This window comes from Anastrepha ludens, chromosome 6 (genome assembly GCF_028408465.1).
Source record: "Anastrepha ludens isolate Willacy chromosome 6, idAnaLude1.1, whole genome shotgun sequence".
Lineage (NCBI taxonomy): Eukaryota > Metazoa > Arthropoda > Insecta > Diptera > Tephritidae > Anastrepha > Anastrepha ludens.
The window spans coordinates 94,364,189-94,384,120 of NC_071502.1; the positions used below are offsets into that span (position 1 = coordinate 94,364,189).

The window sequence follows — 19,932 nt, forward strand, 5'->3', positions numbered from 1 at the left end:
CTAAGTGGCAGTGTTATTTTTTGTCACAGAAATCATGTTTACATGGATAAATGCCTGTTATTTAAAACTGTGTTCTTTTTTTTTGATGAAACGCAAAGTATTGGTGGCAGCAACGGGCTCTAATCACACCTGTGTATATAAATTTTAAGCAGTTATTAACAAAAAATCAGATTGATAATCTGCAACGAAAGACGTACCTAAATGTGGCTATGTGGCAGCTATTTATCAAAAGTCCCAAAACTTCAAATGCAATTAATGCAATGAAATTTTCACAATGATTTTCACAGAACTTTCAATAGAATTGAAAGATGCGAAAGTCTAAGCAAAATGGAATAGGCAAAACAGTATTGCCTGCTAACTTTTCCAGCAAAAGTTTTAATTTCTACGCTTTTGAGTACTTTTCTTTAGAATTTGCTCTGAAATAAAAAGTAGCTTTTCCAACAGGACAACTCGGATTTATTAAGTGGCTTCAAGATGGCTAACACAGGGTGAAAATTAGGCTACTTACATCACCTTTAATTACACAGTCCTGCGAGGGTGAGTTTCTAGAATGGCTGTACTTGTTTCTTGTAGTTTTTTATGCGCTGAAAACGAATCTGACCTTCAAAATGCTCCATCACGTCAGGATTTTTGGTAAATGAAGCCTAAAAGGTCAAAAAATGGGCATTTTAGCCATTTTTGATAAATTTTTTTGGGATAGAAAATTTTTTTTTCAATTTTCGACGAAAAGGTTGCATAGTACAACTCTTTAGCTTTAAAACCCATTTTTTTAAATTATTGTACGATTTTAAAAAAAAAAAGTTATGACATTTTGAAATTAACAGTTTCAGTTACGTATACGTTGGGTATAACGTCTATTGGCGTAACTGAAACTGTTAATTTCAAAATGTCATAACTTTTTTTTTTTAAAATCGTACAATAATTTAAAAAAATGGGTTTTAAAGCTAAAGAGTTGTACTATGCAACCTTTTCGTCGAAAATTGAAAAAAAAAATTTCTATCCCAAAAAAAATTATCAAAAATGGCTAAAATGGCCATTTTTTGACCTTTTAGGCTTCATTTACCAAAAATCCTGACGTGATGGAGCATTTTGAAGGTCAGATTCGTTTTCAGCGCATAAAAAACTACAAGAAACAAGTACAGCCATTCTAGAAACTGAAAAAAGTTAAATTTCGCAGGCCTGTGTTATTGCTTCATGGGGTATTGTAATATTATGGTTATTAATAAAAAATTATTTTCTATGAAATTATTGTTTGTAATTCTTTTATATACATATCCTAAATCCCTCAAAACTACTCCTATGAGAGCGGGGCCGCGGGTTAAAGCTAGTAACAAATAAACGCAAAGAAATATTTTCGCGTGTCGCGTTAAATTGTTAGAAGTTCATTTGTGTTATTAATAGCAAAAATAATTAACAACTAGTATTATTATTTACTCCTGAGCAAGAAGTTACAGCATTCATAATAACAAAGTGTTCAATGTATATTATGTTAAAAAGAAAACACGAAATAAAATGGTATTCTTAAAATACAAAAGAAGCAAATAATTTCTTTCTGAACGGTTTGGAAAAAGGATATAATTAAAATGTCGAATTAGCAAGTTTTATTTAAGCTTAGAGGTTTACAAATTATTTTTTCCTTCTTTTTCAATTTCTATAACTATGCAGTTTTCGGATAATTACAGAAATTACATTCGTTCGGTATTACACAAAACTAGCGTTATAATGATATAGCTACATGTATATATACAATAAGATATACAAATAAAATCATACACAAGCAAATGTAAGCTAATGTAAATTACATTTTTTCATACTTGCGTATCACTCTCTCCCTCTCATTTCTCTCCGGCAGCCATATTAATTACTTTCCTACTGTTAACTTGTGGTGAAATAATTTCTGAGTTGAATTTCTTACCCGTGTTTTGTTAGAGCCCAAAATGAGGAACGGGCCGGGACTTCGCCTTCTCTATGAATTTATGTTCTCTGACAATGCTGTGCCCATGAATATGCGCTGTGCCTATAAATGCGCGCTAGATTTCTTGAGAAGTTTTACTGTAATATTTTTTGCTATGGCAAGTGCACATATGTACATACACACAGCATATATATATGCGCATATACATATAAATTCACAAATCTAAATTTGCATATGCCATCTTCCTGTGAGCCTCGTAATGAATCAATTCTTTATAAAGGATTTTGATTTGGTTTATCAACTAAGCCAGACATAATGCATACATATGTACTGTGTGAACTGATCAGCGCTGTTCATAACAACAGCACAATGCTTGGACATTTTTTGCGATCTTTTTTCTGTGGCAAGTGCACGCGGCCGCATATGTGCATATATAAATTCACATATTTAAATTTGCATATGCCATCTTCCTGGCCTGGTCGTCTGGTAATGAAGTGTTTTCTATAGAGGATTTTGATTCAATTGAAGGGAATTCAACAAAGCTTTTACAGAGCACCAGACAGACAGACATAATATATGTATATATATTAATTTAGATGATTTGGACAAAATTCAAATATAGTAATTTTAACCTAACATTCTTTGCTTCTAATCCCGAACAAATTCTTATCGACTGCTGCTAAATTAACATAATTCAGTCCCTTACTGTTAACTTTGGTGGAAAATTTGTCTGTGGTGATTAGTCTTCGCGAAACGAGTACCCCTAAAAATTCCATCCGTTTCTGTCATTGAGACTTCTCTATACATTAACGTTCTCTGATGTATGTAAATCCGTTTGAAGAAACATTTAAGGGGTTACATATGTCCAGAATTTTCAAAAAATCGATTTTTTTCGATATTTCTGTGAAATTTTCGTGCGGAAATTCACAATATTATAGCTTCTACAGCCCATTAACTAGGTAGAGAGCGGTCTGCGCGTTTCAGTACCTCAAACTTTAAGCTCGTTTTTCTCGAAACTACTTTTCCCGGCACGGTCTGCATGATAACTCATAAAGTTTTTAATATTTTTTGATGCGGTGTTTTATTTAAATATTCTAAAGTGTTTGCTCTATAGATTTGATTTTTGATATTTTTGTTAAAAAGGTTTATAAACATAATTAAAGTGTGGCATTTATGACGTAAAACGCATATATATTTTTTAAATTGTCGTAAATTGCAAAATTTTTCCAAATTCAAAAATCAGACTCGGCAGACTATAACTACAACTTTATTTTACAAGACTTTTCGGGGACTTTTTACCCCGGGCCCGGAGTTCTCAGAGGGGCCCAGACTCGAGAGTAATTCCGAATTAGATGAAGTAGACATAATTGGAAAGGGCCCGCATTTGCAATTTTCCTCCGGGGCCCGGATATGCTCTCTACGGCCCTGTATGTATATGACTAACTTGCAAGAGGAGACACTTGTATGCCAAACAACTAATTTTATGGGGGTACCTCTCGCAATTTGTCATTTGTCAATCAAAGATTGATTAGTGTCAACACCTGTGTAATCCAAGAATATTATAAATTGAGTAGACTTCAAATCGGGATCTTAGTAGGGGCCCTCACAGGACATTGTCTAATAGGATATCACGCAAGTAAATTAGGCGTTTACATTCATGATTTCTGTCGTAGCTGTAGGAATGAGGAAGAGTTGGACGCAATTCAACACCTTTTTTGCACATGCCCGGCTCTAGCCAGAAGCAGGAATCGATATTTAATGAATATGAATAATTTAAACACCTTTGTCCAAAGCTCAGCATGGTTCAATCTGGAAGAGGAAATATAGCCCAACCCCTGCGGCTCACAACGGATCCATTTCGTGGTCTAAGTGACAATGCTGTTCGTATGTGCGATGTGGTTGCCAAATCTAACCTAACCTATCTTACGGTATGCTGGTTTAAACTAATCGTATATCACCCTTTTCACGGTATTCGTGTCTACATAATCGGAATGAACCGGATTTATATCCGTTCTACAGCTGCTTCAGTTCAGGGGCGTTCCCAAGCATTTATGGCAAATGTTTTCTCTGCAACAATACAAAAAACAACAACAGCTCGGCAAGAAAATTAAATCGGTTAAGTTCAGTAAAGCCTGGTCTAACTGCAATTTAAGTGTTGTTGGACTACCTTAAATCAAAATACCAATACAGTTATTCATTTGGTGTATGTATATTTATTTAAAATTCTCATTATATAACCGGACAAAATATCAGTGTCCTTTTATGCATAAATAAATACCGATTTCGGCATAATCTTTGTTTTTGTTTGTTTGCTTTAAGTGTCATAAACATGAATTAGTACTTCGTACTGCACTTCAGAGACAATAATTGTGACATTTGGATATGTTACCGAGTAAAAATTGTTTGTGTGTATTTGTGTGTTAAAGCACATTGAATTGCGTTCGATTAAGAGGAAGGCGAGTAGTTAAATTAGTAGATATATTTTTTTTATGTGACTGCATTAAACTATGTTCAGTATAGGCATTAGTATATATGTACATTTACGTATGTTTACTGGTACACTTTGTAACTTGCATATTTATTTTTATTTTCGCTTCCCTCTGTGCTAGATAATTATTTATTTATTTTTTGGTAATTTGTGTTAGAGCTAAAAAAATCTTAATATTAATTTTCTTCATTTTTTAAATTGCATATTTTATAACATATTTTTTATTCATATGCTCAATATCCATATATATGTGTGTGTGCATATGTATTTACAGCTTAGCTAATTTGTTTTCAAGCTGCTTAAAATTTGAAAAGTTTCAATGGATTTCGCTTGAATTTAGATGCAGCAGGTTTGGCTGAAATTAAAAACAAAAGAATAGAAAGTTTGCAGTAAAGTAAAAATTATAAATTTGTTTCTGCAAATTTCTGTTGATTAGTTTCATGGGAAATGAGTGAATTTGCGTCTGGTTTAAATTTAATAATTTCGTTTTTATTCGTTGCTGATGTATTGTTCGAAATGGCTTTTTTTAATAAGAGATTGTAGAGCTGCAACAAACACCTACGTTGCGTATACGCCATGGATTACTGTTCAGTCTTGTTAATGAAAAGCAATTTTTTTTTCTACATACATACATAGAAGCTTTTGCAATGAGCCAAAAAGGTTGGTCAAGCAAATTTAAGTTGGATTATTTATTCCCAATTGCAAATCTGCATTTTTATTATTTATTTAAAACTTGAATTATTTCTCCGGCCTACTACATAGTTATTTGTTTTTTAAATTAAAGCTGTACAATTAACTTTCTTGCAGATGTGCAGATTCCTTGCGAATCACTTTCACTCATAGTAAAGTATTTAATCTACATATTTGTGGCTCGATGAAAAAACTAGAAGGCGAAAACTGCAAACTTATTGATGTTAAAATTTTCAACTACTTAAATTTTGATACTCAAAATTTCGCCATTGTGTGTATAAGCAGCTTATGAAAAAACACCGAATTTTTTGCGCTTATTTGAAAATTCAAAAATAAAAATTGTGTAAAATATATAGTACTAAAACTTAAGTAGTAAAATTTAGTACTAAAATTTGAGTACTAAGTTTAAAATCCGTACTTAAAGTTATTACTAAAATTTAATTGCCAAAAGTAGACTAAACTTAAGTTGTGAAAAATTTAGTACTTTAATTTTAGTACTAAAGCACTAAAGAGCAGAAAGTTGTGAAAAAATTTATAACTTTAATTTTAGAACTAAAGCACTGGAAGAACTCAAATTTAGTACTTCAATTTATTACTAAAATTTAGTTGCCGAAAGTAGACTAAATTTAAGTTGTGAAAAATTTTACAATAGTACCGAAAATTTTAGGGAATAAATATTTGAGAAATCGAATTTGAGTACTTAAGTTTTTGAGTAATACCTATAGTATCGTACGAAATTTTTGTACTAAATAATTAGTACTGTACTAAATTATTTAATACCAACAATTATTTACTACTAATTTATTTAGTACTAAAAATGTCAGTACTAAATAATTTAGACCTACAAATTTTAGTTCTAAAAGCTGTCACTAAAAATTTTAGAGCGCTCGCCAGTACAAAAAATTTCCCCAGCCCCTTAATTAAAGAAAAACTCAAATGAGATTCAGGAATAAAAAGTACAATTTTCTCTCCCATAAACGTAAATACTCATAAAATTATTTCTTTGCACAAGCTTTCTTAAATTTTAATTTTTAAAATTTTCGCTCTAAATATTTTTTTTTTTTAACATTAATTGAATGGTGGATGGAAAATCCACAAATCGCCAGGGTATTCCGCTGTCTGTGAGATCAACAACTGGCGCTAAATAATTAACATATTACTTTGTATATAACAAAATTGTATGGTAGTACTATTTTACTTCATTACTAAATTTTTCAGTTTTGTTTGCTTAACGAATTTTGCACACTAAAATTTTACAATATTTTTAAGTTTTGCCAAATTTTTCACGAATTAATATTTTAGCACCGTTTAGACTTAGTACTGAAGCTCTTATCGAAAAATAAAATTTTTTTTAAATTTTTTTTTTAATTTTTATTTCTACTCTTTCAGCGCAAAATTGATTATTCGTATATTTAAGTAAATTTTTAGTTCTTATTTTTCTCTTACGAGTAAATTTGATTAAGAAAATTCCCAAGAAAGAGTGTAGGCTCAAATCAGCGCAAATTGTTGGGTACCGAATTTAGGTATGATATGAGCAAAAAAAATTAGTACCACTTTTCTTCATTATTTGGTAATTCACGAATAGTTCGAGTTATTTAAAAAGTAATGAACCTAATTGAGGATCTTTTAAAAACACTGCTAATGATTGAAATGATTACTGTTTATGTAGAAAAAGTAAGTTTTAATACTACTGTTTACTTTTAGTTTAACTGCACTAAATTTTAGTACTAAATCAGTAGTACTAAATTTTGGCTCTAAATTTTAGTACTAAATCTTAGTACTAAATTTTGGCTCTAAATTTTAGTACAAAATCTTAGTACTAAATTTTAGTACTAATTTTAGTTCTAAATTTTGGTATTTCTGTTGTATTGCTAAATTTAAAACTTTTTCCTTAGTCCAAGAAATTGCAATATACATATGGTTAGGATACTTTAGTAAAATTTACTTATACTGCTTGGCATTAAATTTTTATAGCTGTAGCGTTAGTACAGAACTTTAGTACTTCTTGTGTGCAGCTAAATTGCATTGCTCACTTTATGAATTTATGATTTGATTTATGATTAATAGTTCCAAGGCACATCAACGATTTCGGATATTTTTAGTACAATTGACTTTAAATTTTAGTGCTGTGTTTTAGTACTAATATACATTTTAGCACATTTTCTGGTTTGCCAATATTTATTAAACACTTTTGAATGCTTCATTTATTGTACATTAATAGCTCATGGTAATAGAATATCGGATTTATTTAGTACAATATCCTTCAACCCTTTTAGTAGTAAATGTTCGTAGTGTGACAGAATCTTTTAATTCCGTTAATATTTTTAACACAAATTTACTTCCACTACTTTAATACTAAATTTTAGTACTCCGCTTTATTAATTTGAAAAATTCCAATAACCTTTAACCATTTTGGTACTAAATTTTCGTAGTGTTTTTACAAGGGACCGAATCTTTTAATTTCGTTAGTTTTTTTAACATAAAATTACCTCCACTACTTTAGTGCTCCGCTTTTAGTACTAAATTTTCGTAAGGTTTTTACAAGGAACCGAATCTTTTGATTTCTTTAGTTGTTTTAACTCAAAATTACCTCCACTACTTTAGTACTAAATTTTAGTACTCCGCTTTTGGTACTAAATTTTCGTAGTGTTTTTACAAGTGACTGAATCTTTTAATTCCGTTAATTTTTTTAACACAAAATTACCTCCACTATTTTAGTACTAAATTTTAGTACTCTGCTATATTAATTTGAAAAATTCCAATAGTGGATATTAGTACTAGTTTTTCTTAAATTTTTAGTGAATGCTTTTTTTGGTTTAAATTATTTTAGTCAAACTTTTTCAATACACTTCACTCTATTGGTTTATGGACCAAGCTCCTAATAGTATCGTTCATATAAGGCATTTTGAAACATTTTAAACACTCAAATTTACACTTTTCTTTTGTGGAAACAAAAAATTAGTACAAAACCGAAATTGAATTAAAATTTGAATATTTCTTGTTTTTTATTTTAAAATATAATTTTCTTTATTTTTTACATTTAGTAAAATTAAATTAGTTAAAGCGCAGGTTAAATAAAATTTGGTATACGCACAAAATATAGTTCCTAAGTATACTAAGCCTACTTGCAGGCGCACTACCGCAACATACCTATGTGCACGTTTGTTATGTACCTATGCTATGTGCGAACATACTTGACATGTACTTGGTGAGTTACGCCAGTTTTTCTTCCTTCTACATTAGTTCTTTCTCAAATATTTAGTAAATTTTCTCTACATGAATATATTTTGCTTTGCCATTTTTTCAGTTTTATTTTCTTGCTTTTGTGATTTGTTGTTGAAGTATTAATTTTTTTCGTTTTAGCAGATTTATCAATAATGTTGCCACTTGGATTGACAAATTTCCATTTTTTGTTGCTCTCAATGATTTAGCTACATACTTCGCCAAGTTTGTACTGAAAATTAAGCGAATGGGAAAAGCGTAAAGCACGATGATTGATGGAATGAATGGACTGCGTGTAAGAAGAAATTTTCATAATTTTTTAGCAGCTATGAATTTACGTACGAGCATGTATGCATTTATTTTTGTGACTTTTGTGCACATTTTGATGTTTGATGTGCCTTCGATTTTTTTTACTTCTTCTTTGTTGATTCTCGGTATTTCTCTTATGTTTTTAAAAAAATTGTTAATAAATGTATAAATATTTATAAAAGCTTGTTTGTTATCTATGCATACATGAGTTTGTGTGTGTGGCCTGTGTGTTACGTGTGACTGTGTGTATGACTAAGCGAATAATTCTCATCTACAACAACTACAACTACATTAGACATCTAGAGTACGATGCGCCTAACACCACAATCCATACAAAACTTAGCCTGTTCGACTAGAAATTTAGCGCCACATTCATGGCAGAATTTCGACATTTTCATACTCGCGCTCATTGCCGCATTCGTACTCGAAAGTGAGCTGCTCGAACTGTATTGGCCCTTGTTTGTGGCCGTCACTGCCGCCTGCAACTCGTCCGTTAACGTGGCTGCAGTTGTAGGCGCGATGGTGGTGGCCTTTCCTGTTGCTGTCGTCGTAGTCGGCGAACTGAGCGAGCTGTCATAGTTGTTGTTTATGCTGTGATTATTGTTGCCCATTAAGTTGCTGTGATGTGGCGCATAATGATTGCTGATGTAGTTATTGTTGTTGTTGTTGCTGGTGATATTCTTATTGCCGACACCGCTGTAATGCTGCTGTTGCTGTTGTTGTTGCAATTGTTGCTTATATTTGACATTGCAGTCCAAACTATCCGAATTATCACTGCTTGATGAGCCGCTAATGCGTCGTGGACGCGTCTTCACGGGTGCGTATTTATACAGTTGCGTATTTTGTTGTGGCAGTTGCTGTTGCTGCTGCTGTTGGTAGTGGTACTGCTGTTGTTGTTGTTGCTGATGTTGTGTTGTCGCATCGGCTAGCAATGTGGGCAGCGGCGTAGTGTTGGTGGAGACAGAGCTGCTGGTAGAGGGACGGCTGCGGCCTGTACAGCGATGCGGTGTGGTCGACAGCTCTGAGGATCTCTGGCGTGAGAGGCTGCGAGGGAGAAAAAAGTTTAAATTTTTTATTGGAATTTTAACGCTTTACACTGCTCGGGAAGTAGCCATATATGCTAAGTAGGTTCCTTCTAAATTACAGCAAAGTTATTCGACCTAATTTTTGATTCAAGTCAAAGCTCTGCGAAGTTTTGGTCCTCAAGGAGTTTAGTAATATCTATATGGGCATTACATTTTTTTTAAGTTGCTATGCGCTACATCAGATCCACATTGCCATTGAAAACAGCCACTTCCTAGGCAAACAATAAGACTCAGTCAAACTACGATTTTAGTCCTTAGCAATGTTTGTCTTTCGCAGTTCTAGAGCTAAGCAAATATACCAGCAGAGCTTTGCATCCAGCAAGATACTGACACAGAAAATCGCGATTGTGGACGAGCGCTTGAAAACTCAATTTATAGTAAACTCAGACCGCACACAAGGAAATTATAGTTAAATAGTGATGGAGATGGTTGTTAAGGGGGGGGTACCAGTTTAGACTTATCGACTTTTTTTATTGCATAAATTGTTAGTATAACTACTCAAGAATATGTGGTAAAAATTTTAAAGCGAAATTCGCATTATTCCCGATTCTATGGGCACTTATGTAAGTGACTGCCCGTCGGTTCCGCACAGTAGCGCGCGTTAGTTAGAACGACGTTTTTCTCGAAACTACTTTTTTTCAACTGGTGGGCACTCTAGCTCAAAAACTTATCGACCAATCGTTATAAATTTTTTTCGGAGTATTCTTTATTCAATCCTTATTCATATGAACCTAATTCTTGCATTATATTATCATTAGAAATATTTGTTTTAAGCAAAACAGATGACAAAATATTGTGTTCAAGCGCCTCAAAGATATGCAATTTTCAATATTATTTTATCAAGATTAGGTTCATATTCTTAGGAAACATGTTGTTAACGAAAAAAAAAATTGTTGATTACGGAGAAAAATTGCAACTTCAGGAATGCTCACCAGCAAGATGCTCGGATGGCGATCGTCCATGGACAACACGCTCTAACGCCACTATTTCCGGCGGAAATGGCTTGAAAGAATTTTAAAGTGTACTTAAAAATATGAGTAAAATACCCTCCAAGTTTAAACAATTTCTGATTATTCCTTCCTTGTTCAAAAAATTCACGAAGAACACCAAAATTTCGACCCCCTAAACCGGTTTCCCCCCTTAAGGGGGAGCCTGGTTTATAAGGTCTAAAAAGTGTATCTCTTTGCGATTTTTTTTTTTAAGGAAAAAATTAATTTAACATTGCAAAGTTTTTTCTATCTTTTAATGAACATTTAAAAAGTATAAAAAATTTTTGTACTGGTTAAAATAAGTTGAAAAAAATGTTTAACATAGAAATTAGTAGAGCGCTGCAACGCTGGAGTTTCCAACTAGCGTACAAGATACAGCTCGTAATTATTATCTAAAGCAAAAAATTGAAATTGATTTCTAATTATCATGATTTTTAGATGAACTAAGAAAACTGAGAGAAATTCCAAAATTTCAACTTTTTGGAGGTTTTAAAGAAAAAAATGCCTTTCTATAAAAATCTTGAAAAAATTTGTTTTGATCTATTTTGTTAGTTCAAATAGAAGAGAATTTAATACTGAAGGGAACAAGCTATGATTCATTTCAAAAGGTTCATTAGTTTTTTTTTTCATTCATGTACGCCAATTCAAAGAAATCATAAAAATGAAAAGTCGAGAAAAGAAGATAAAGCTTGTACTATGGCTGTCCGGCCACAGCGTAACTACCTAACGCTCGCCTACCTTTGGCTTTGTATCTACGGAAATATTGAGAATTAGGCTCTGTAACTTTGTGTGAATATTCTGAAATATATTAGGAATCGCTTAAACCGAAAAAAAATTGATTTTTTTGACCTTATAAACCAGGCTTTCCCCTTAAGGGGGGGGGGGTAGGGTCACAAAATCGAAATTTTTTTTCTTCACTTATCTTATAGTAAATCATTTCAAGAATGTTGTGTCAAAATTTTAAGTGGATCGGAGCAGAACTCTCAAAGTTATAGCCTTTGTAGGCACTCTACCTCGAATGCGGAGCATCGATAATTTCTCAGAGTCATTTTTTCAAACGCGTTTTCCCCGAAACGACTTCTTAAAAGTCGGTGCCAATCACAACTCCGAAACTATTCAACCGATTCTTTTCACATTTGGCACACGTTTTCTAAATCAAAAATACCTCCCCCCTACACTGTTTTTTTTTTATTTTTTTTTTTTAAGGTTGTTTTTCACTTACGGCGAAATTTTTCGCCAAAAATGCTCGTTTTACGTTTTTTTGCCACCAAAACTACAAAAATGAAAAAAAAAAAATTTTATTAATGTGGGGGGGAGCTTTACGTCATACTTTAACTGAAAAATTCGACTTTTTTAGTTTCAGATGATTCTACGACGAATGCCGATTGGCACCGCAGAGCACCTCTCGAAAAACATATCTCCAAAAAAACTCTGTCATGGGCTTATTTGTCAATATTTTATTATTAATATTTTTTAAAAACTTATTGAAAAGATGTACAATAACATGCAACTGATTTTATTAAAGTATCTTAAGCCATATTTCTGTAAAAAATTCAAAAAAAAGTGTTTTTTTTTTAGCGCTAAACCCTACCCCCCCCTTAAGTAGTGATAAAGAGCCATCGAGAGCCGAGTCGATCTCAGCTTATGACATGTGTGGAGCTAAGTTCTCAGCCACAAGAAAGTCTGGTAGCCAAAGATGGCATAAAAGGGCAATTGAAGAAGTACCCTAATCTAAAATGTGCAAAATTACTGCCGTTGGCTCGATGAGGTTTGAATCGCCTTAAATATCAATGGGAGAGTTGAAAGCTAAGCTAAAAAGTCAAAGAGCCAAGAGTTAAACAGCTAATCGAAACTGCCGAAAAGGGTCACTAGAAGCTCAATTGAAGTAAACGTTTTATACTGACTCAATGGATCCATTCTATTTGTTTCCAACAGGTAGCATCGGAACTTATGCAAAGAGCAATAAGCCGAAAGATGATAGGTTAACAGTTTAGTGGCGAATAAAATGCTACAGCAGGCTCCATTGTACCTAAACTCTGCAGTCGTGGAAACAAGCGCTGGATCTGCTAATTATTCTTAAGTGGTTCTAAACTTTGTTTTTTAACCTAGAACTCTAAGTCAAGACCCATTTCGCATGTAGCTAGTAACTTTTTATAATTCGGCTGGTAATATTATTTCTTGGTTCCAATTTGCTTACACAATTTTAAAGCTATTTTTAATTGATTCCTTAAAATATCTAATTGCTAATTTAGAAAATTCAATCATTTTGCTAATGACTTACCTCCCGTACGCAGAGTCAGCGCTAAGTTTGGAGCCGACACCACGTCGCGACGATTTCGATGAAATTGGATAACCATCCAGGCTACTCATGTCGTCTGAGTCGCCGCACGCATCACCGCTGATATCTTCCGAGGCCGCATACATTGGCGCCACCGCGCCCATAGTTGTTGCCGATGGTGGCGGCGATGTATTTCTGTGGCGTGGCACATATGTACCACCTCGCCCACCAACGCCCGCACTCATGGCAACATTTTCGCCACCATACAACATCGATGCATTTCCCGCGGTTGAATTGAGTCCGGTCATGGCCTGGCGTATGTTGGCGCCCACTTCTTCGCTCATTTGCCGAAAGTCATTTTGCATTCGCTGTATTAAATTCTTGGCGTTGTTTAGCTGAACGTTAGGCAAATGATTGCCACTGGCGAAGGGTGTGCAGCGCATCATCGTATTTTCTATTTTGCCTTTACTGCCGTGATGCCCTGACGGCAGTTGCTCATCATCATCACTAATCTTGCTGAACTTGTTGTCACAGCCGTCGACTTCAACTTCGACCATTGTCTGTGGATTGCCTACCATGTTGCGCAGCGAGTCGGGTGAAATGGGTGAACGACCGTGCTCGTTCGGCTCCGTCTCGATGCTGATAAAGATCTCACGTTTTTTATGTTCGGCGTCAGCATGACGTTTGTCGTCGTCATAAGTTACGCCTTGCGTGGTGGTGCGCTTTAGATCTTCGTATTTGTCGGTTGTTGGTGAGGATTCCTTGCTTTTTGGACGTGAGTCATCGCGCGATCTGCGGGTAGAGGGAGTTAGTAGGAGTGTGGGATAGGGATGTTTGCTGGGAGCGAGACTTGGGAATTGAAAACTATTGTTAGTGTTGTTGTAGTCTTTTGTTTCCGTTGTGTGGTTTTGAGTGTTGCTGTTATTTGTATACATTGAATTCGGCGTCTGCGTCGAACGTTGCTTATTCGACGTGCGATTCAAGAGAAATTCCCTACAGTCCTTAAATAGAGGAAATTGTTCATCGTCATTCTCGAATGACGAGAGAAATTCCTCAAAGTCAAAGTCGTCGAAAATCGGTAAAGGAGGTACAATTGGCGGCGTCTTCAGTGGCGCGAACTGTCCATGCGTATTAGCGAAATATGTTTGCGGTTGCTGGTGTTTCTGCTGCTGCTGCTGCTGCTGATACGACGATCGATACTTAGATTCATAATATTCAGCCGACGAACGATTCGCTTCATCGTCAGCAGAGCAGGAATCATCTGCCTCGGGAGAACCATCGTAAAGAAAATGATTGCGTCCGAGTCGTTTTTTGCGATTCAGCAAATTCCTGCCTTCAGTTGAGCTGCGTTGACTTAATGTCGAATGAGCGTTCACCTGAGCATCTTCGGTCATTGGCGGTCGAGCAGGAATGTCCACAGCCTGACTGGGTGCTTTCACCGCTGGCGCATTTTGTGACGCCAAATGTTGGATCTCAGTCGGTTTTGTGAGCGGCAGTAACTTTGTTAGCTGCGAAACCGGGCCGGTCTGCGTGGTTGAGCACTCTGAGGAGGAGGAAGAGAAATCAGGGCGACGTTCTGCATTGTTACCGCCTACGCATTTCAGAGTGCGCACAGGATTTAGATTCACTGGAAGATTATCGCATTTATTTATTAACTTGGGATCGATGTATTCACTGCTTGAGGAGCTCTTACCATCCTTACCGAACGCGGATAGGGATGTAGTCGGTTGCGGCTTCGAGCCGCTGTAGTGAGCATTTAAGTTAACTGGTTGACTTACAATTGGCAATTGTGTTGGCGTGGCCTCTTTAAGCTCTGCACTCTGCTTTGCTGCTGGCGTGGAAGTGAACTGAGGCAACGTTATAGGCTCTAACCGCAGCGCTTGTGTCTTTTGCGGGCTCACAGTTTCTCTCTCATATGCCGAAACCTCAGCTGTAGATGGGGTGTTCGGAACTGGCGTGGGCAGATGTTGGCAAACATTTTCCTGTTCCACACCGCCTGCTGAAGAGTTAGGTGATTCGATATATTCTGCTTTGATACTCTTGGCGGAGTTTTGCTTACTCAATGTGTTGCTCTTGTCTTTGAACTCCTTCGTTATGACGGGATTATGGAGGTTCGTTGCTGGAGAGTTGGACGCATTAAGTTCAGTTGGTTTATTGGAGGACGCGTTAACACTAGCGTCGGTTGTAGTTTGTGCGTTGAGTTTTTCTAGCTCTCTCTCATACTTGAGGAATGCCGCTAGTGAGTCTGTTTTCGAGAGATATTTAGCAGCTGAGTTCATTAGTTCATCAGTGCTGTTCACACCCAACATAGTCGAGCAATTGGGAGTATTCGTGGCGGAGTTTGACGCCACCGCAGCTGCATTACCCTGTACATTGAGTTTGAGACTTTGTTTACGATTCGAGAGACTATTATCGCGACGAGCGACACGTGGACTCTTTGTAACTGCGTAATCGTTTACACACACCGAACGTACCGGCATCTCGTCGTATTCCTCCGGTTTAAGAAAGTTAGTTGAGATTGGTCCCTCGTCAGAGAGGCCACGTTGTATAGTAGGACGATGATTTTGTGCAAACAATGGACGTGAAGAGAGCATCGGAGAACGACGCGGACCACGTAAAGATGATGTGCGTCGAAAGTTCGTTGATGTCTTGTTAGTGGTCACGGAAGGTGTCGTCGGTATGCGCTGATTTTGTGAGTTTGTCGTCAAGGGACTCGAGAGGGGAGTAGAAGTGCTCAGTGTGAGGGAAGTGGACATTTTTGTGGGCAAACCGGCTAGAGCCGAAGGAGTTTGTGGAGAAGTTTGTGAAACGTTAGGGGAGAAGGAAGGATTGCTTGGGGGTGAGGATGAACAAAGCTCCTCCAGTTGACGCTTTGCCGAGATGAAAGGATCGTATTTGTCGGATGGTAGACCGCTAAAAATATAGTAAATAGTATAGATAAATGGTTTCAAAGATAGAGATAATAACATTGAACAAGTATTAATAACGTTGCGATACTGTCACACATTTCTTGCCCAATATTTTTAGATGAGATGATGAGGGAAGATATTTGTTAATACAATTAGTTTTATAATACAAATGAGCCTTTTTGGCCTTGTATTCTTTCTATGAATTCATACAAACCTGAGCACAAAAGACTTGTTACGCACCAGTTTTGGCGGTGCTTTTATAACCTTAATTTCATCTTCCGTCTCGTCGTCCGCCAGTAGTCGGCTATCGTTGTCTTTTAATTGTTCGACCCCGTTGCTTAGTATTTTTGAAGGTGTACCAAAGATTTCTATGCTTTCCTTGATTAATGGTATTGCTTTCATCGGGGTGGCATGTGTCGAAATCGACTGACGGACTAACTTCTTGCGTTTAGTTCGACATATTCTCAACGATCTAATGGCATTCACCTCCGGTTTGGTATGTGAAGCAGTTGCAGACGAGGTGGTGGTGGCTGTTTCGATGGATGTTACAGCAAATGTCGTGTTTGGCAACTTATCAAAAGTAGTCTGACGTTTCTGCAACATTTGCATTGGTGGTGTAAGCGGTTGCAATTGTTGTTGGTGTTGACGCTGTTGTACCACGTCGTGTGAATGGCTATTATTAGCATCGTCGCGTTGCATGGCTTTCTCATCGGTGTGTGTCATTACAGTGCCCGCGTCCACGCGTATATTTGGCTCCGATGGAACTTTGGGTTTCAGTTTACTTCTTGATTTGTTGACCACAGGGACGCTATGTGTAAGTTGTGTTGAAGTACGCGGTGGTATTGTAGCTTTACTGACACCCTTCAAAGGGCAAGCAGTGTATGTTAGTGCTGCACACAAGGCATTTGCATCTCCGAGACTTTGGTCTATTGTAAGGTCTGCGCGGACAAAAAGTGATGATGAAAAGTAATGAGAATGAAGAAAGGAAGAGTTAAGCTTAAGAAATTGTATTTCGCCGAGAATTGAAGAATTGCGCACGGGAGGAAGCAAAGGGTGTCTTACAAGTGAAACGAAAAACTCAATAATTTGACTGAGGTTCAGAGCTCAAACTAAACTAAACGAAAGAGGATGGTCTAAGTCGCTTAAAAGTTCGATGCTACGAGTACTAGAAGAGTAAAAGAGCTCCCTATTTCCATCTAATCGCCCTCAATGGATGACAAGATCACCTAACTCATAATTGACAGCGTTAAATCCAACTAGCTATGTTTATGATTAAGTCCGTTAGCCCCTAGAGGCGAAGTAGTGCTCGTGGTGTCCTGCTCATTTTCCAACTAAAGGACTAACACACATTTTTTTCGATCAAACGATATCTTAATTTCAGTTGCGAATAATGCGATGTGTGATCGGATCGATAGGCAATGCATTCACTCTTCAGATACACGTTACAAAGAATTCAGGAGGTGTGGCCAATAACAGACCGTTAACCGGCTCTCAAAGATTTTGAAGAAATCAGCTGATTGACGAATAAAGATTCAGCGACTATATTGGCTGGATCATATCGTCCGAATGGATATAAATGCTCCGGCTCTGAAAGTATTGAATCCGGTACCAGTTGGTGGTGGCAGAGGAAGACCTCCTCTGCGTTGGATAGATCAGGTGGAGAAGGACTTGGCTTCAGTTGGGGTTTTTAACTGACGCACGAGAAAGAAACTCGGCCAAAATCGCGTAACGGTTATCGCACCAATCAAGAATAAGAACTACTTTAGTGTCGTTCCGAGGTTAAGACTAAATAGTGTATAAAAGTTGCATATTTTTTGTTTTATTTTCTATTAGACGTATGGTATATGAAAAATGGACTAAGAGCTAGTGACTCATGCAAGAATCTTCTGGTACATGAGTGAAGTTGATTGATTTAAGAGCTGTAAAACCATTCTGGTGTGTTGGAGTGCAATCATCAGCCTAGCTTGCGTTGCTCACTTTGCCATCTCAGAATACTCTGACTTGTAGAACCAGCCCTGGCGTTATATTTGTTATTGCTATGGGAATATGGAACTATTGAATTCGCTTGCCTGAAGCGACTAGTGGTGGTGGGTGCCCTGTTCAAACGCAATATTTATTGCAGCTATGCGTGTTTTGGAGTCTACGAGAGTAGAGTGAAAAAGCTGTCTGAGAAGATTTTGGTGCGCTTCTAAGACAAAATTAGAAAGATATGAGTACCATAGGAATCCTATCCGATACTACAATTTTCTGCTGGGCCGACAACATCTTCAAGGAGTTTGAGTATAAAAAAATAAATGCGTTGATTTTGCGAAATGAGTTCGATTTAGAAACTCAACTCGATGCGATATTGAAATGTTCAGATGTTTAGCAGCCCACATGGATTAAAAATTCTTTAAAAAAGACTTACATACGTGGGACAGATTAATACCTGACGGAGCAATTGGCATTCTTTCATCGTAATTGCGTGGTCGGATCTTCTCGGATTGGAGTGGTGCTTCGTGTGGGCCTTGTTGCGACTGCATACTCGTATTTATTGCATTCAGTGTGACGCGACGCTTTAGTGTCTTCTTTTGGAATATATCGTTCTTGGCCAATTTTGAGCCCATCAAACGTAAGTCGTCGAAGTAAGCAGTCTTGACGTATTCATCAACACCGACGGTGGCATGGTGCATAGGTGAGGGTGGCGGCAATTCAATGGCGTTTCTATCTGATTTACGAGAGCGTAAAGTGCTATGAAAGTCTTTCATGATTGTGGGTTTTCTGGCGATGGTCATGAGATAATGACATTGATGAGGTTACGGTGAATGGGCGAAAGAGAGAGGCAATTGTTGGATTTTAATAAGTATGGTAGAATTGTTTTATTACTTCGGCTACTCATTACGTGCATGGTTCGATCAGCTACTTACTTTTTAACGCAAATGTAGTAATTTAGAAAACAAAAATTATAATGGGGTAGAGGTGTGGTGAATTGTGAGATGTCTTTTCTATTATAATGCATGATAAGGAAAATGATAATGAACCTAGTGATAAAAGGCTGTAGTTCCGGTTTATTGCTCTAGCAAAACTGGAGTAGAAAATTCCACCACACAAATTCACACTAAAATCAATTACCTTTTTGTGTGTTGAATTTTCGTACCAGGTTTTGGTTATGAGGAACGGACCATTACGAGTATTACAGCTTCTTGTCACTATATACGTTTCTTGTAATGAGCGTATAAATATAAATAGCTACTGATGGGCAGAATCGAGTACTTCAGTATCGATTCTTTTAAAAATCGGGTGTTTTTAAAAGTATCGCGTACTTTATCTTCAATCTGGCAGTACTTTGTTTTTTAAGAGTTGTTTTTGAATGACTCCAGGTCTTTAATTTGGGAAGAAATCAACGCAAAAAGTAATCAACTGAGCATTACTGCGTATACTCATCTCCCTTTAATACTCATGCAGTAAAGAGAGAAGTATAGGGTTTTCCAAACAGAGGTGTTATTTTGATATTCAAAGAAAAATCCTATTTTTTAATATACACGATCGGATGTTTATTTCATTATAAAGAGGAAAGTATGCCGTTAATAGTGGAAAATAACATCAAGTAAATGACCACCACGACCACGCTTATAGGACAATATCCTTTTCTTGAAATTTTCCATAACCGAATTGCAAAGTGGCTGGCCTATGTCCTCGATAGCCTCACGAATTCCATCTTTGAGGTCTTGAATCGACCCTGGGCTGTTGGCGTAGACCTTCTCTTTCACGTGGTCCCAAAGAAAAAAGTCACAAGGTGTTAAATCACATGATCTCGGTGGCCACCTCTTCGAGAGATAGCACGATACGGAAACTTTTCCCGTAAACGATCAATGGTTTCGTTGCTTGTGTAGCACGTAGCGCCGTCTTGTTGAAAATAAACGTTGTCCAGATCAATACCATTCAATTTTGACCATAAAAAATCGTTAATCATCTCTCAATAGCGATAGATAACACCTGTTATTGGAAAACCCTTTATAATGCTTATTCGGGGCTTGATATTGAGTGTTATGAATTCGTACTGTGCAT

The 19,932-nt window shown here is 36.4% G+C and overlaps 2 protein-coding genes across 8 annotated transcripts in view; both read right to left on the reverse strand.

Moving 5' to 3' along the window:
• Positions 1-4,117: 4,117 nt before the first annotated feature.
• LOC128867787 (mucin-2) overlaps positions 4,118-19,932 on the reverse strand; it is a 162,923-nt gene continuing 147,108 nt past the window's right edge. For 6 of the 7 annotated variants that reach the window (XM_054109288.1, XM_054109287.1, XM_054109284.1 and 3 more), the window contains 2 exons: positions 12,980-15,889; positions 8,074-9,668 (listed from right to left, as the gene is read on the reverse strand). In XM_054109288.1, the coding sequence (XP_053965263.1) occupies positions 8,924-9,668; positions 12,980-15,889 (3,655 nt within the window). In that variant the 3' untranslated portion in view covers positions 8,074-8,923. Of the gene's footprint in view, positions 4,759-8,073; positions 9,669-12,979; positions 15,890-19,932 lie in introns of those variants that run through there. The other variant, XM_054109283.1, reaches the window with a different exon arrangement.
• Positions 16,016-18,774, reverse strand: LOC128867788 (uncharacterized). The gene is made up of 2 exons (XM_054109290.1): positions 18,314-18,774; positions 16,016-16,823 (listed from the first exon to the last, which is right to left on the reverse strand). The coding sequence occupies exons 1-2, from the start codon at positions 18,657-18,659 to the stop codon at positions 16,090-16,092; spliced, it is 1,080 nt and encodes a 359-aa protein (XP_053965265.1). The 5' UTR covers positions 18,660-18,774; the 3' UTR covers positions 16,016-16,089.

Coding starts and splice junctions, on each gene's coding strand:
- LOC128867788 (XM_054109290.1), bottom strand. CDS start 18,659: ATGACCATCGCCAGAAAACCCACAATCATGAAAGACTTTCATAGCACT. Junction 16,824..18,313: donor AATGCCAATTGCTCCGTCAG/GTATTAATCTGT, acceptor TTGTCCGCGCAG/ACCTTACAATAGACCAAAGT.